This window comes from Eptatretus burgeri, chromosome 11 (genome assembly GCF_056783735.1).
Source record: "Eptatretus burgeri isolate ZD-2024b chromosome 11, Ebu_testis_v1, whole genome shotgun sequence".
NCBI classification, from domain to species: domain Eukaryota; kingdom Metazoa; phylum Chordata; class Myxini; order Myxiniformes; family Myxinidae; genus Eptatretus; species Eptatretus burgeri.
In genome coordinates, this window is record NC_140971.1 from 56,418,848 (window position 1) to 56,431,829 (window position 12,982).

The 12,982-nt window shown below is 43.1% G+C and overlaps 1 protein-coding gene across 2 annotated transcripts in view; it reads right to left on the reverse strand.

Annotated features, from left to right (window-relative positions):
• LOC147017123 (uncharacterized) overlaps positions 1-12,982 on the reverse strand; it is a 34,604-nt gene that overhangs the window by 14,186 nt on the left and 7,436 nt on the right. Inside the window, exons 4-10 of one of the 2 annotated variants that reach the window (XM_085846516.1) lie at positions 11,975-12,042; positions 10,655-10,985; positions 9,625-9,778; positions 9,317-9,475; positions 6,030-6,157; positions 5,650-5,768; positions 313-1,749 (exon numbers count right to left, since the gene is read on the reverse strand). In XM_085846516.1, the coding sequence (XP_085702642.1) occupies positions 10,817-10,985; positions 11,975-12,042 (237 nt within the window). In that variant the 3' untranslated portion in view covers positions 313-1,749; positions 5,650-5,768; positions 6,030-6,157; ... (1 more) ...; positions 9,625-9,778; positions 10,655-10,816. Of the gene's footprint in view, positions 1-312; positions 1,750-5,649; positions 6,158-9,316; positions 9,476-9,624; positions 9,779-10,654; positions 10,986-11,974; positions 12,043-12,982 lie in introns of both variants that reach the window. The other variant, XM_085846515.1, reaches the window with a different exon arrangement.

The window sequence follows — 12,982 nt, forward strand, 5'->3', positions numbered from 1 at the left end:
AGACAGCTTTTGATGCTTGAGCATGCGAGGTTATTGTTGGTATTGTCCACATTGAGCAGAAGCAAGTGAAACTGCTTCACTTGGCCAAAAATGGAGCAAAAAAGTACGTATATTGCATCATATTAAAAACTAGCAAATACCACCCGTTGTTTCGCTGATGAGATGAGGGGGGGAGGGAGGGGGAGTATGGTGGGAGAGAGGGATGGAAAGAGAAAATGTGGGGGGGGTGAGAGGATGGGGAGGGTGAAAAAGAGAGGGAAAGGAGGGGGGCAGAGAGACAGGTGGGAGACAGCAAATAAGAACAAGGCTTACCTTGCTGTGTTTGACCCCCCGGGGATCTTTGACTGGTCGAGGGTTACACATGACCATCACCGCCGCGCCTCAACACAGAGCGCCATTTACTGTGTGTTTTGTATTTTACGGCGATGGCCCCACTTCACACAGTGGCGACAAAGGTTTCATCGGCTTTAACTGTGTCCTCCTGAATCAGTCAGTACAACACAAAGACTGGGAGATCACAGGTACAAGAGGGCAGAATGCAGTCATTGTTGCTGTGTTTGTTTCTAATCTTGCTTTTTGCTGTTGAGTAGTTTCAGTTGCTCTGGATTTTTGTTATTCCTTGTTTTTTGTCATCTTTCTGTCCTTCTGACTTTTTTCTTCTTGTGTATCAGCACTTCTTCTATTAGCCTCTCCTTCTTCCTGTGTTGTCTTTTCATTGTTCTACTGTCTTCTGTCCTTCTTTCTGCCTTTCTCCTCTTTCTTCTTTCTGCCTTTCTTTTCCAGCATTGTTTCTTATTCTTCAGCACTGAGGATTTCACATCACATTTTATCACAGTGTTTGACATTTCAAAAAACTTTTTATCCTTGTGGAGCTTCAGGATAGACAATGTTGCATGTTTTTCCATGTGGACCCAAGATGAAAAGGTTTTTACCATTGCCAACTCTGGAACAACCAACATAGAGTCGGCCATGAGAAAAGCATGGGCTTTGCAGGTTGAGGCCAACAACTTTGAGCGATTGTCCTTGTGCCTTGTTGATGCTCATGGAAAAACTGAGGCAGACAGGGAACTGGAGCCTTCAAAATTGAAATGGCAAGTCAAATGGGATGATTGGAATACGTGGAATGAAGACATCCTGTCCTGCTGCATGGCCAGTCATGATTGTGGCTTCAATGACCTGTGGCATAAACTTCTTGACAGCCAAACGTGTTCCATTGCAGAGTGTTGGTGGGTCCAGATTCCTGAGAATCATAATGGGTGCACCAACCTTGAGCTCCAGATTGTGAGAAGGCACACCTGGTAGTTCCGGAGAGTTAAGAAATTCTGTGGGGGTAGTGGACTGCTTCATTTGTGTCTGGTACAGTATAAACCGACTTGTATATTTGCATTGTGCCAAGTAACTGTGTAAGAATTGACGGCATCATTTTTCATTGGAATTGGATTCATTCATCATTGGAATTGACGGCATCATTTTTCATTGCCAAGATGGCTTTGGCATAGCCCCTTGTGGTCATGGAAGTTATGTGCTCTTGGATCAGAAGCATAATCCATGGCTGGATTGTAGGAGAATGCAGACTTTTATTTTACCCTCCAGGGCTGTTTCCTGGATGCAGCCATTCCTGCTGCAGTTGCCCCTCATCTTCTTTCTTGCTTTTCAGGAGTTAAGGCTGCTCGAGATGTAGCTTTCGCAAGTCGTTTTTTGTCAAGTTCGCTTCTTGTACATTTTCTTATTTTGATAGGAGCCATCTTCCTGCAAAATAAAGCAGGGAGACAGGGGAAGGGGAAAGCAAGGAAGAGGGGAGAAGAGTGACGCCTTACCACACGTCGCAATACACTCCGGGAGAGAGGGGGTGCGAGGTTGTTGGGGGGTGGGGGGGAGGGTGTGAGATATATATATATATATATATATATATATATATATATATATATATATATATATATATATATATACATATATATGTATATATACGAGGTCCATCTAAAAAGTAACGGCACTGAGCCTGCTGTGTGCTCCACTTACACAACTTGAATGAATGGGTTGCGTCACAGTCTTTCGCAACATTCCAGCAATATATATATATATATATATATATATATATATATATATATATATATATATATATATATATATATATATATATATATATATATATATATATGATTCGTGATGGTTGACTGCGCTCATTCTGTGATTTTTTTTACAGGTCGTGCTTTACACGTTGTCTAGTCTGAGTCATTGCGCTATGAGTCATGAACAGAGAGCTAATCTTCTTGCCAAGCTTGGCAAAACACTTTCTGAATCATTCGCAATGATGTAGCAAGTCTAAGGGGAAGAAACGATGTCACGTACACGTGCATTTGAATGGCACAAGAGGTTCAAAGAGGGACGGGAGGAGGTTGAAGACGATCCACGGTCTGGAAGACCTTCAACGAGCAGAATGGTGGACAACATCGAGCGTGTGAAGCAGATAGTGCACGCAGATCGTCGACTCACAGTGTGGATGATTGCTGAGGAACTTTCCATCAACAAGGACACTGTCTGGAGCATCATCACTGAAAATCTCGAAATGTGCAAGGTGTGCGCAAAGATGTTCCCCAAGCTGTTGTCCGAGGACCAGAAACAGCAAAGAGTCGCTGTCTGTCAAGACATTATCGAGTGCCTTGACGACGATCCAGACCTGCTCAGGAGAGTCATTACTGGCGATGAATCGTGGATATTCAAATACGATCCCGAGACCAAAGGGCAGAGTCGTCAGTGGAAAAGTCCGGCATCACCAAGACCAAAGAAATCAAGGATGTCGAAGTCGAAGGTGAAGGTGATGCTCATCGCGTTTTTTGACATCAAGGGCATCGTCCACTTCGAGTTTCTACCACAGGGTCAAACAGTGAATCAATACGTATACAAGGAGATCTTCCAGTGCCTCATGAGATCAGTCCGGGACAAGAGCCTGGGTGCTCCACCATGACAACACCCCTGCTCACAGTGCCCTGAGCATCCGACAGTTTCTGGCGGAGAGGAACGTGCCAACTCTGGAGCAACCCCCGTATTCGCCAGACTTGGCCCCTTGTGAGTTTTTCCTATTCGCCAAGCTCAAGGGGGTGAGCAAGGGGACCCGATTTCCTGATGTGGAGGCCATCAAAAGGGCCGTGATGATGGAGCTCCGGAGGATTCCAGAAGAAGCTTTCCGGGGGTGCATCGAATCATGGAGGAAGAGGATGGACAAGTGTGTGAGATTGGAGGGAAACTATTTTGAAGGGGACAAGCTGTGATTTCAACAGTTTTTATGGAATAAAATTTCTGTGAAGTCAGTCCCGTTACTTTTTAGACAGACCTCGTGTGTGTATATATATATATATATATATATATATATATATATATATATATATATATATATATATATATATATATATATATATATATGGAGAGGAATATAGAGTGCTGAATTGTAGTCGGAGGGGGTGGAGTGAGGATGGGACAGAGAGTGAGAGGGGTGGGGGAAAAGGAAATTAGCAGAGAGAAAATGTTATGCTTTATGAATCTCACACACACACACACACACACACACACACACACACACACACACACACACACACACACACACACACACACACACACACACACACACACACACACACACACACACACACCAATTTTACAGGAATCGGCAAATTGGAGTTTGTGTAATTACTGAGTACAGTACGTACTGTATACAACCCCAAAAACTTGTGTGGCTTTAACCCTTCAACAAATGATTTTTTTAAACGTTGCATTATTGACGTTTCAAGATGTGCATATACATTATTATTTATAAACAGCTGCCAATTGTCATGTGATGGGTAAAAAAACAAAAAAAGGCTCAAATTTTGTAAAACATGTTAATGCGGCAAACAGCTCGGAAATCGTGTGTTATGAGCTTTGAAAGTCACAAATAGAACCTCAAACGATTCTGAGAACAAACCCGGTTCATATAAAGATAACCAACTGCTTACGTCTGTACCTCCATCGTCGCCGTACCAAGGTGGTGTAATACCCAAGCATTAATTCTTGACGTCATCTGTTCCAGGTGAACCCAACTCCATTAAAGCATCAGTGACATTTGCTTTTTCAAATTAAAAGAGGTAATGGTTGGTTTCCCGCTAAGCTTGTTAAATTACGAGGTGAGGGCAAACACGGCCTGTTCCAAGTTCTATTTGAAGTTCCGCATGGATAAAGCACACAAATAGAACCACAAAGGATTACATTTTAAAAATATAATTCTTTAAATATGCGAATCAAGCGAAAAAATAACAAAAAGTAATTGAAAGAAAAATATACCATCAGAGATGGGGAATCCCCCGCCATTGAAAAATAATTGAAATCAGATAAGTGGTTTTCCATTTATTACAAAAAACATTTTTTCAAGATGGCCGCCCCAGTCGGCCATCTTGGATCCGGCCACGCCCAAAATCAATAGGATTCTTCCTTTTCAGGTGGTACCATGTGTGACCGAAATTTCAAATCGATATGGCGAACAGTTTACGAGTTATCGCACTCACAGCTATAAATGTTGACGCCCAGCCAGCCGGACGGACGGACAGACCGCCCCAGTCGGCCATCTTGGATCCGGCCACGCCCAAAATCAATAGGGTTCTTTCTTTTCAGGTGGTACTATGTGTGACCCAAATTTCAAATCGATATGGCGAACAGTTTACGAGTTATCGCACTCACAGCTATAAATGTTGACGCCCAGCCAGCCGACGGACGGACGGACGGACAGCCGGACGGACGACCTGGGTGACAACAATATCCCCCTTCCAAAACGTGGCGGGGGATAAAAAAAAAACAATCCAAAGCGACCACAAAATGTCGGCACACACTTTTTACAGCTCAAACCAACATGAAAGAACTCCGAGCACGAGGTCGATGGAAGTTAAAAAATTATTTTTTTATTTAGATGAATGAATGTCAAAGTGACGAGTATATGATGAAAACGCATCGCACGAAAAGTTAAATAATGAAATTGCACAAGATTTTCAGCCGGCGAGGCACCACCCGAGGGCCGAGGGACCGCCCGCCATCATGCAGCTCGGTGGATGTGACGTGTGGACATTATTTTGTTTTTACCTCCCAAAGACGCCTGAAATGTCAAATATGTCCGAATTGTGCAGCTATGATGAACAGACATTCAATAATATGAGTGAGGAAAGTGAAAACAACAACTTTATCATTAATTAATCGCCACGGCCTGTTCCAAGTCAAGTCATGGTTGAGCAGGCCAGAAAACATGGCGGTTTAAGACCCCAGCGAGGTTACCCAGGAAACACCTTAAGACTCAGATCGTGAGGTGGCTGAGGATCGCTTGATGAAGGATATAATTAAATAAGGCCGTTAATTATCTTCAAAATGGATGTTTTAATTAACCCACACACCCAATTTTCACTCTTGCACTTCCTTGGAGTTTTCTTAGTACGCATGCAAAGTTTCAGGCTGTTAGGTTTGATAGTTTTGGAGTTATGGAAGAGACACACTGACACACACACACACACACACACACACACACACACACACACACACACACACACACACACACACACACACTTTTATGAGTATAAGATAGATATCTATAGCACTGGTACACCTGCTTTACATACAAATGAGTTAATCACAAACCTAAGGCAATGAGAGGGACATTGAGCAGTTTTGCCCATCTGCTGTTTACCAACGGATTCAATGGCGGCTCGAGACATTCTCCCTCCTCTTACGATCTCCTTCGACTCCATCACTTGATTCTTGAGGGACAAAGGAGGACTTCCAATAGGTTACAATGCACAAAGCACCTCCAATCCTTGCTGTGTACAGTTGTTCACGAATCATTTGACAAGTGCGGTCCCTCCTTTATGCTGTGCAAATGGTATTGAGAGCGGATCACGGTTTCACAGTCATCGGGTGATTCTTGAATCCAATGCTGTGTCAGTGACCTCCCTTGGATGAAGCTCAACAATGAAACCATTGTCCCATTTAAAGCACAATCTGTTTACTGGCTGCAATACCTTTCACAATCTGTTTATCGGCTTCAATATCTTCAGCGATTGCCACTTCTTTCTTCCATTCAGTCTCGAGATGGTGCAGCGTTTCTTGAGTTTTCACATTATGGAATACCAGTTTCTTGGGGAGAGATCTGCAACAATGGAGAGAAACATGTTATCACAAAAGAATGAATGTTCCATGTTGATGTCTGTGTTATAAACAACGTGATCACCAAGATAACCCTGATAATAACACCAAAGACCGATTTGTACGCCAGGTAATTTCAAAAGCTCCCATGAGTATCAACCCAATAATTCACCCGTTCAAGGTCAGGCAAAAGTTTGGCACAAATAATGAAAATATATTTGGCACAATAATGTAACAACACTGCAGTACTATTATAGAATAACGATTGTACCTTTACACATGGAATAGTACAATATTACATTGGGATGTGATTCTTGCTGCCCAGCCTTCCAGTTTGTCCCTGAAGTGTAAAACAGTCTATCTTTTCCATTGAAAAGATTTCCTGGTATCGAGTTTGAGGAGTACGAAAGCCACCTCAGACCATAATGTTGTTTCACAACTGGGGTCGGGGGTTACCGCGAGGTGCTCCTCGGACTTTCTCCCCGACCTCCAGACCTGAGGGCCGCCAGCCACAGATAACTCTGCGGTCTGACGGATTGCTCGGCAACCATCCCTGCCGGGTTTGTATCACCAAACCTAACAGGGTTCTCGCTCCTTGGTTGCGCATTACCTTACCGTTGGCTTGGCAACCCGAACAGGAGGCCACACCTTCAACAGCCACACATCTATTTATTATGTGTGGCCGAGTGAACTGTGGATTGTTATTGGCTAATCACAGAGCATTCGGTGGGGTATAACTTCCCTTCTGTCTATACTTGCACATTAAATCAACCAACTGGGGAAAATGATGAAAGCAAACAGGTCAGAAATGTTTCATTATATCCCACCGTTCAGTTCAGTTCAGCAAGTACATTTATTCAATCAGCACAATAAACCAATAGTTAATCAACCAGAAATGGCATTTAATTACAATGGCAATCGTAGGCATGTTTTTCACAGTGCATGGACTGAAATTGCAATAGAAATGCCCAATTAAAAGACAAGAAAAAAGTGATTCATCTTAGCGGTTACGGGGCCCACTTGTTCAGTTTTATCTCCAGCTAAATATAGGACATGGCGCCATCAATCATCTGGGAAAGTAACTGACAGTATGAGAAGATTAGAGGAAGAGCAGAGTCTTGGTTTGACTCCTGGCTTACTGGACACAAAAATGCTTGCCTATGTTGGGCCCAAAGTGAAACAGGGAGAGGGTGTTGGTGAAAAGGGATAATGGGGTGTGCTGATGTGGTGTCGGAATGTGGTGTGAAGTGGTTGGAACCGCTGGGTTCAACAGTTCTCGTGAAGGTGTCTGCCTTCGGATTCTCACGCTACCTCGCTCGTCGAAAAGTGACTCGTGCAGGCAATTAACAGCTCGTTCAGGCAATCTCACTCCGGTACAGCGCACGTGATGACCGCTCGTTCAGGCAGAGTCTGCTCCGGCACAGCCTATGTAAAGACTGCTCGTTCAGGCAGAGTTTTGTTCCCTCTCGCTGGTTCTGCTCCATGGCGGTTGCGCTTGTCCACCCGCACATTTCCTTTTTATTGGGGCCAGCGCAGGCGTTGTTTGAGGCCCTTCCCACTCGCTCGTGGTTTCCTCTCATTGGTTGGGATGTATGAGATGGAGGAACGAACGAGTGGTTTAAATTTAAGCGATGGAAGTTTTCCATGGGGGTTTCTGGGTTTGATAGGCATGGGGGTGAGGGCATTACATGGGATCACAGTAAAAATGCTGAAGATGTTGCGGGGAATGACATATTTGGGGTGAGGAGCATAGCGTGGTGGGGGAACAAATACTGGATACAATACTGGATGCGAAGGTGGATGGAGCGTGGATTGCAAGTTAGATGAAGGGGAAAGACATAGGTTAACCCACACAACGCAATTGTCCCTCATCCCTCTAAAGTCTAAACAATGGGAAGGAAATCTATTCTGAGGATATAACTTGAAGATATAACTGACTCTGGGAACTGCTACGTGTCTGAATGCATGTAGGCCATTTTCCATAACCGCAACAATATATCAGCGAACTCCTTTCTCAACATCCTGTTACTGAAAATACCAATGCATCAAGCTGGCTATCCTGTTCCCAGTAGGTGCACATCCGTACTTTCACCAAACACTGCAAGGACAGGAAGCGATCAATTCCCAGCACTCAGTGTCAATATCATATGTGCAAAAGTTCATGGAAATATTTGTGTTGAGATAGGAACTTTAGAAAGTCTACAACTGATGTACAATGTACAAGTCCTGTATTTAAACAGAAAATTGTCCACATTAATAAGGAAACAAGATTCACCATGTTTGCAATTTACTGACTCACTGTCAATGTTTCTGTAAATTGGTCGAGAAAAAGATTCACCGAATGGGGGGCTTGGGATCCCAGGGTCCTGAGGTGAAATCCTGCTTCGCTGTTGAATTAATACCAGTTGGGGTTGACTAAGCCTGTCATCCTTCAGAGGTCAGCAAAATGAGTACCAGCTTGCTGGGATGATTGAGCCATTTGAGTATCCTGTGTTGGAGCGGTGACCCGTCCATGATTGTGCCCAATGGCCCAAGAGACTGCGAAGCAACACCAATGCTCTGTACAGAGTATGATCCCAATGGATGCATGGATTTGTGGGTTTGGCTGGGGAACGTTTTTGACTTTCACAAACTGGCTGGGCAAGACTCAGGTTTGAACTGAGATGATTTGAAGAGGAATTTATAACCTGTTTGGGATTCTGATGATAACAGACTGATGTTGCAGTGACACTGTGGGATCTTTAACCCTATTTAGGTGAAGGGGTGGGCTAATTCAATGATATTGGATATTAGTAATATTTTGTATCTATACAGCAAACCTTGTGTCAGTTGGACGTCTCATCCACGGGACTGACCCCCCCCCCCCCACGCCATCCTCAAAATACTTCAAAAAAGCCCAGGATGAATAGGGTTAAAGTCTCTCAACATCCAATGCTGGCAGATGGCTATTTTGGCTTGATAACCTTCCAATGCATGGTGCACACATTGATCCCTGACCCCGCATGTGAAACACCAACATCACATGTTATTGCTGGGTCGAGATTCAAACCCAGGTGACACAGCTCAAAGGTAGGTGTGCATTCCCCAAAGCTATTGTGGTAGCACACGTGTACTGCCCCAAGCATACGAGTCGGAAACACTCCAGTGAAACACAGAAACTTACTGTGAAATGTTGAGGTGTTCCTTTCTCTTCTCATAAAATTGAAACAGCTGATCCATTTTCATGCTGCAGTTCATCGCATTTAGAAATGACATCTACTCAATCGTGTTTTCACTGATTCTGGGCGAAATTATTGTCGGCATCTTCGATCTGTTGCCGTTCCTGCAGGAATGAATGGGATAGAATGGTGAAAGGACAAAAAAAATATTGTAAACGTACAGTCATAAATGGTATCTCGCCTAAACATATTATCTTGGATCAGAAGCATAATCCATGGCTGGATTGTAGGAGAATGCAGACTTTTATTTTACCCTCCAGGGCTGTTTCCTGGATGCAGCCATTCCTGTTGCAGTTGCCCCTCGTCTTCTTTCTTGCTCTTCAGGAGTTCAGGCTGCTCGAGATGTAGCTTTCGCAAGTCGTTTTTTGTCAAGTTCGCTTCTTGTACATTTTCTTATTTTGATCTTCCTGCAAAATAAAGAAGGGAGACGGGGGAAGGGGAAAGCAAGGAAGAGTAATACTGTATTAGAGAGTAGAGTTTATTGAAAGAGTCATACTGTATCATCAGTTCATGATTGCATATTTGCCTGAGATTCAATGTGGAATCTGGTCTGCTGGTTACATCCTTACCAATACATGGTAGGGAATTTTATGGAGTTCACTTGTTTGTCAGGACAGGAATTTGGTGAGGCAAGGGAAAACAATGACCTACTCTTTGAAAGATAGAGAGTTATTTAAATTCCACAAGCAAGCAAACATTGACACATATGATCGCCGATGTAACATCCTCTCCGAATGACCTATTGGTTGATTCAAGAACCTGCCTTCAAAGGACAGACCAGAATGGAAGTTTACGGTTGGTTTGGAAATTTAACCCAGACAAAATAAATATTCAAGGCTTTGCCATCCGATCTGATGTATTACACTCTGTATTACAAGCGTTGGTTCTACCGAAGCCATTTCTCAGCCTTGGGGTATTACTGGGTAGTTTGGCATCCCTCTATCAGTCGTAGTTATGGCAGGAATTTAAATTTGTTTCAAGGTGTCGGCGATGGCTCGGTGACTCCACATAAGATACCGTGGGATCTTTAACATCAACTAACTAATGTCCTCCAAAAGGGACAACCAGTTTCATGTCCATCTGAGAGATGGTTCCACAATGATGCTTCACCCTACATGTGGAACATCAAGCCAACATCTTATTCTTGGTTTGGGATTAAAACCCAGAGTACACACTCAGAGCCAACTGTGCATACCTCTGAAGCTTCCAATCACAAATCCATTTCCAGATTGTGGAGACACAAAGAGCAGGCTTTGGCATCCTTGCATAAACGAACATCTTACCTTTTGCTGGAGGTATGAGATCGTGTTTCAGAAAGATCGTCCATGGAACTCAAAGTCAAGATTTTTGGAGTAAAAACATGAGGTTTAAACCCTTTAGTGATGAGAGCAAAGCTCATGCCTGCTTTCACACCGGGTACAAACACGGAATGAACACAAGCAAAGTTATATTGGAATTGCTTGGTGAATAACGCGTGAGTAGAAGGGTTTCAGGACTTTGCAGACAGTCGAGTATTCGGAGGCGAAGGCATAAGGGTTGCATTGAATGATAACTGGCATGAGGCTCTCCAAAGCAAAGTTTCCCAAGGAGAGAAGGCCAAACGTCAAACAGAACCTGGAAGGCAAGAGTATGCAAGTAAAGCGAGGTTCAGATACAGACATGCTGTTGTGCTTAGATTAAAGCTTCACAAAAGAAACTGATGAGTTTGAGATTATCAAGGTGAACAAAATGTTATGCATTTATGAGAACAATATTTTCAATATTTTCTGAAGAATGTTTGCCAGTTGAGGAATGGTTATGTAATGGTGTTTACTGCAGAATAATTGTGGTTTTATTACCTTAAATAAAGGTGAAAGACTGGCAGGATACCTGAGAGGGATGCACACTCACCTCTGAGCTGTCTCACCTGGGTTTGAATCCTGACCCAGCTATAAACTGTCTCCCAAGTGTTTCTCATGCAGGGTTAACTGTTTGGGATTCCATCCAATGCATTGGATGGATGCACTGTCACCGACTCCGTAAATTCTAACCCTAACCGTGACTACGTTAACTCGTCATGAATATCCCTCATCCATCAGAAGGATGTTAAAATGGAGGATAACTCTGTCGACGCTCCTCATTTGTGAACGTCAAAGCTCCCATGGTGTGTTTCGTGAAGAGTAGATGAGTTATCTCTGGAATCCTGAATTTATTATAAATTCCTGTCAAAATCACCTTGTCAAATGTCGGGCCTGGCCAGCCGGTTCGTAAAAGACTTGGGCCAAAAACTTTCTACAGTCAACCCCACAAGACCAGAATAATTTTGGTAGTTGTAGTGGTCGAAGTTGTAATCATAGTAGTAGCAGTAGTAGTAGTCGTAGGTGGTAGTAGTCGTAGAGGAAGACGACACATATTCCTCAGTTTAAATCCGAGTGCAGTGATTGCAAAAAACATGTTTGGGTTTTAAAATGGAGTGGATGCAAACAATGGATGACTTTGTGCAAAGATTTACCGGAAAACATGACCATCAGAACATCTTTGCGGGTGCATCAGCCCCGACTTTGTGTGTTGTGCAAACAAGATTGAGACATGAATAAGATTATGAGCCAGGTTGTGGTTCTTACCAAAACATGAACATTCTCCAAGTCCCACTGAAAGATCGATTCCAACTCCACTTTGCAGGTTGTGTTTCCTGTCAAAGCACAAATTTGACATGTTGGCAATTAGGTTGATTGGTAGTAAAGATAGGATTACCTTGAAATTATTTTACTTACAAGTGTCATGACTTGAACTCTCATTTGGAATTGTAATGTATTATCTGCAATGTAATCTTCTTTATATTCTATCTATCTAAATTCTATTCTCCACAACATATAAAGAGATAGAGGGTCTACATTTGTCACGGGTAATCTCAGCTATCACCACGAGTAGGGGTTATCTTTGACAGGATGGTGGAGATCATGGTTTGTTCCATGTTTTTGGAAACTTTAATGAAGAAAATAAATAAATAAATAACTCACCGGAAATCGTTCTTGACGCCATTTTTATTGCATCATTCCCATCGTATCCCAAGATGGGGGGGGGGGAATCCTAACTGTCCATTAATTACGTACTATTAAAATGTGCCTTGGGGACGTTTTCACCCTTTCAAACCTTTGGACCCCTTTTAGAACTTTTCAGACCCCTTCAACCCCCCAAAACCTTTAGTACTTTATTTCGCTTTTAGACCCTTAAGACCCTTTTCAGACCTTTAGACCTACAATGCACAAACATCACCCATCCCCAGGGTTGGGACGAGGGGGTGAGAGGGGGTTCAAGCCTCGGCAGACCAATCTGAAAATGCCGATTAATTACGCAATGTTTGAACATGACTTGGACTGTGACAACGTCTATTAATTACATACTATTCTATTGGAACGTACTTTTAGTTCCTTTTAACATCCTGGAGAATACATACACCCTTTAGCCCCCTTTTAGACCATTTAGGGTTTAGACTGAGCTGAAATGTGCAAACTTCACCTCCCCTCGAGGTGGTTCAGGGACGGAGGTGAAGTATCGATGGACCCATGTGACTACGTTTATTAATTATGTATTATTAGACCGTCATCTATCAATTCCGTTACATATTATTG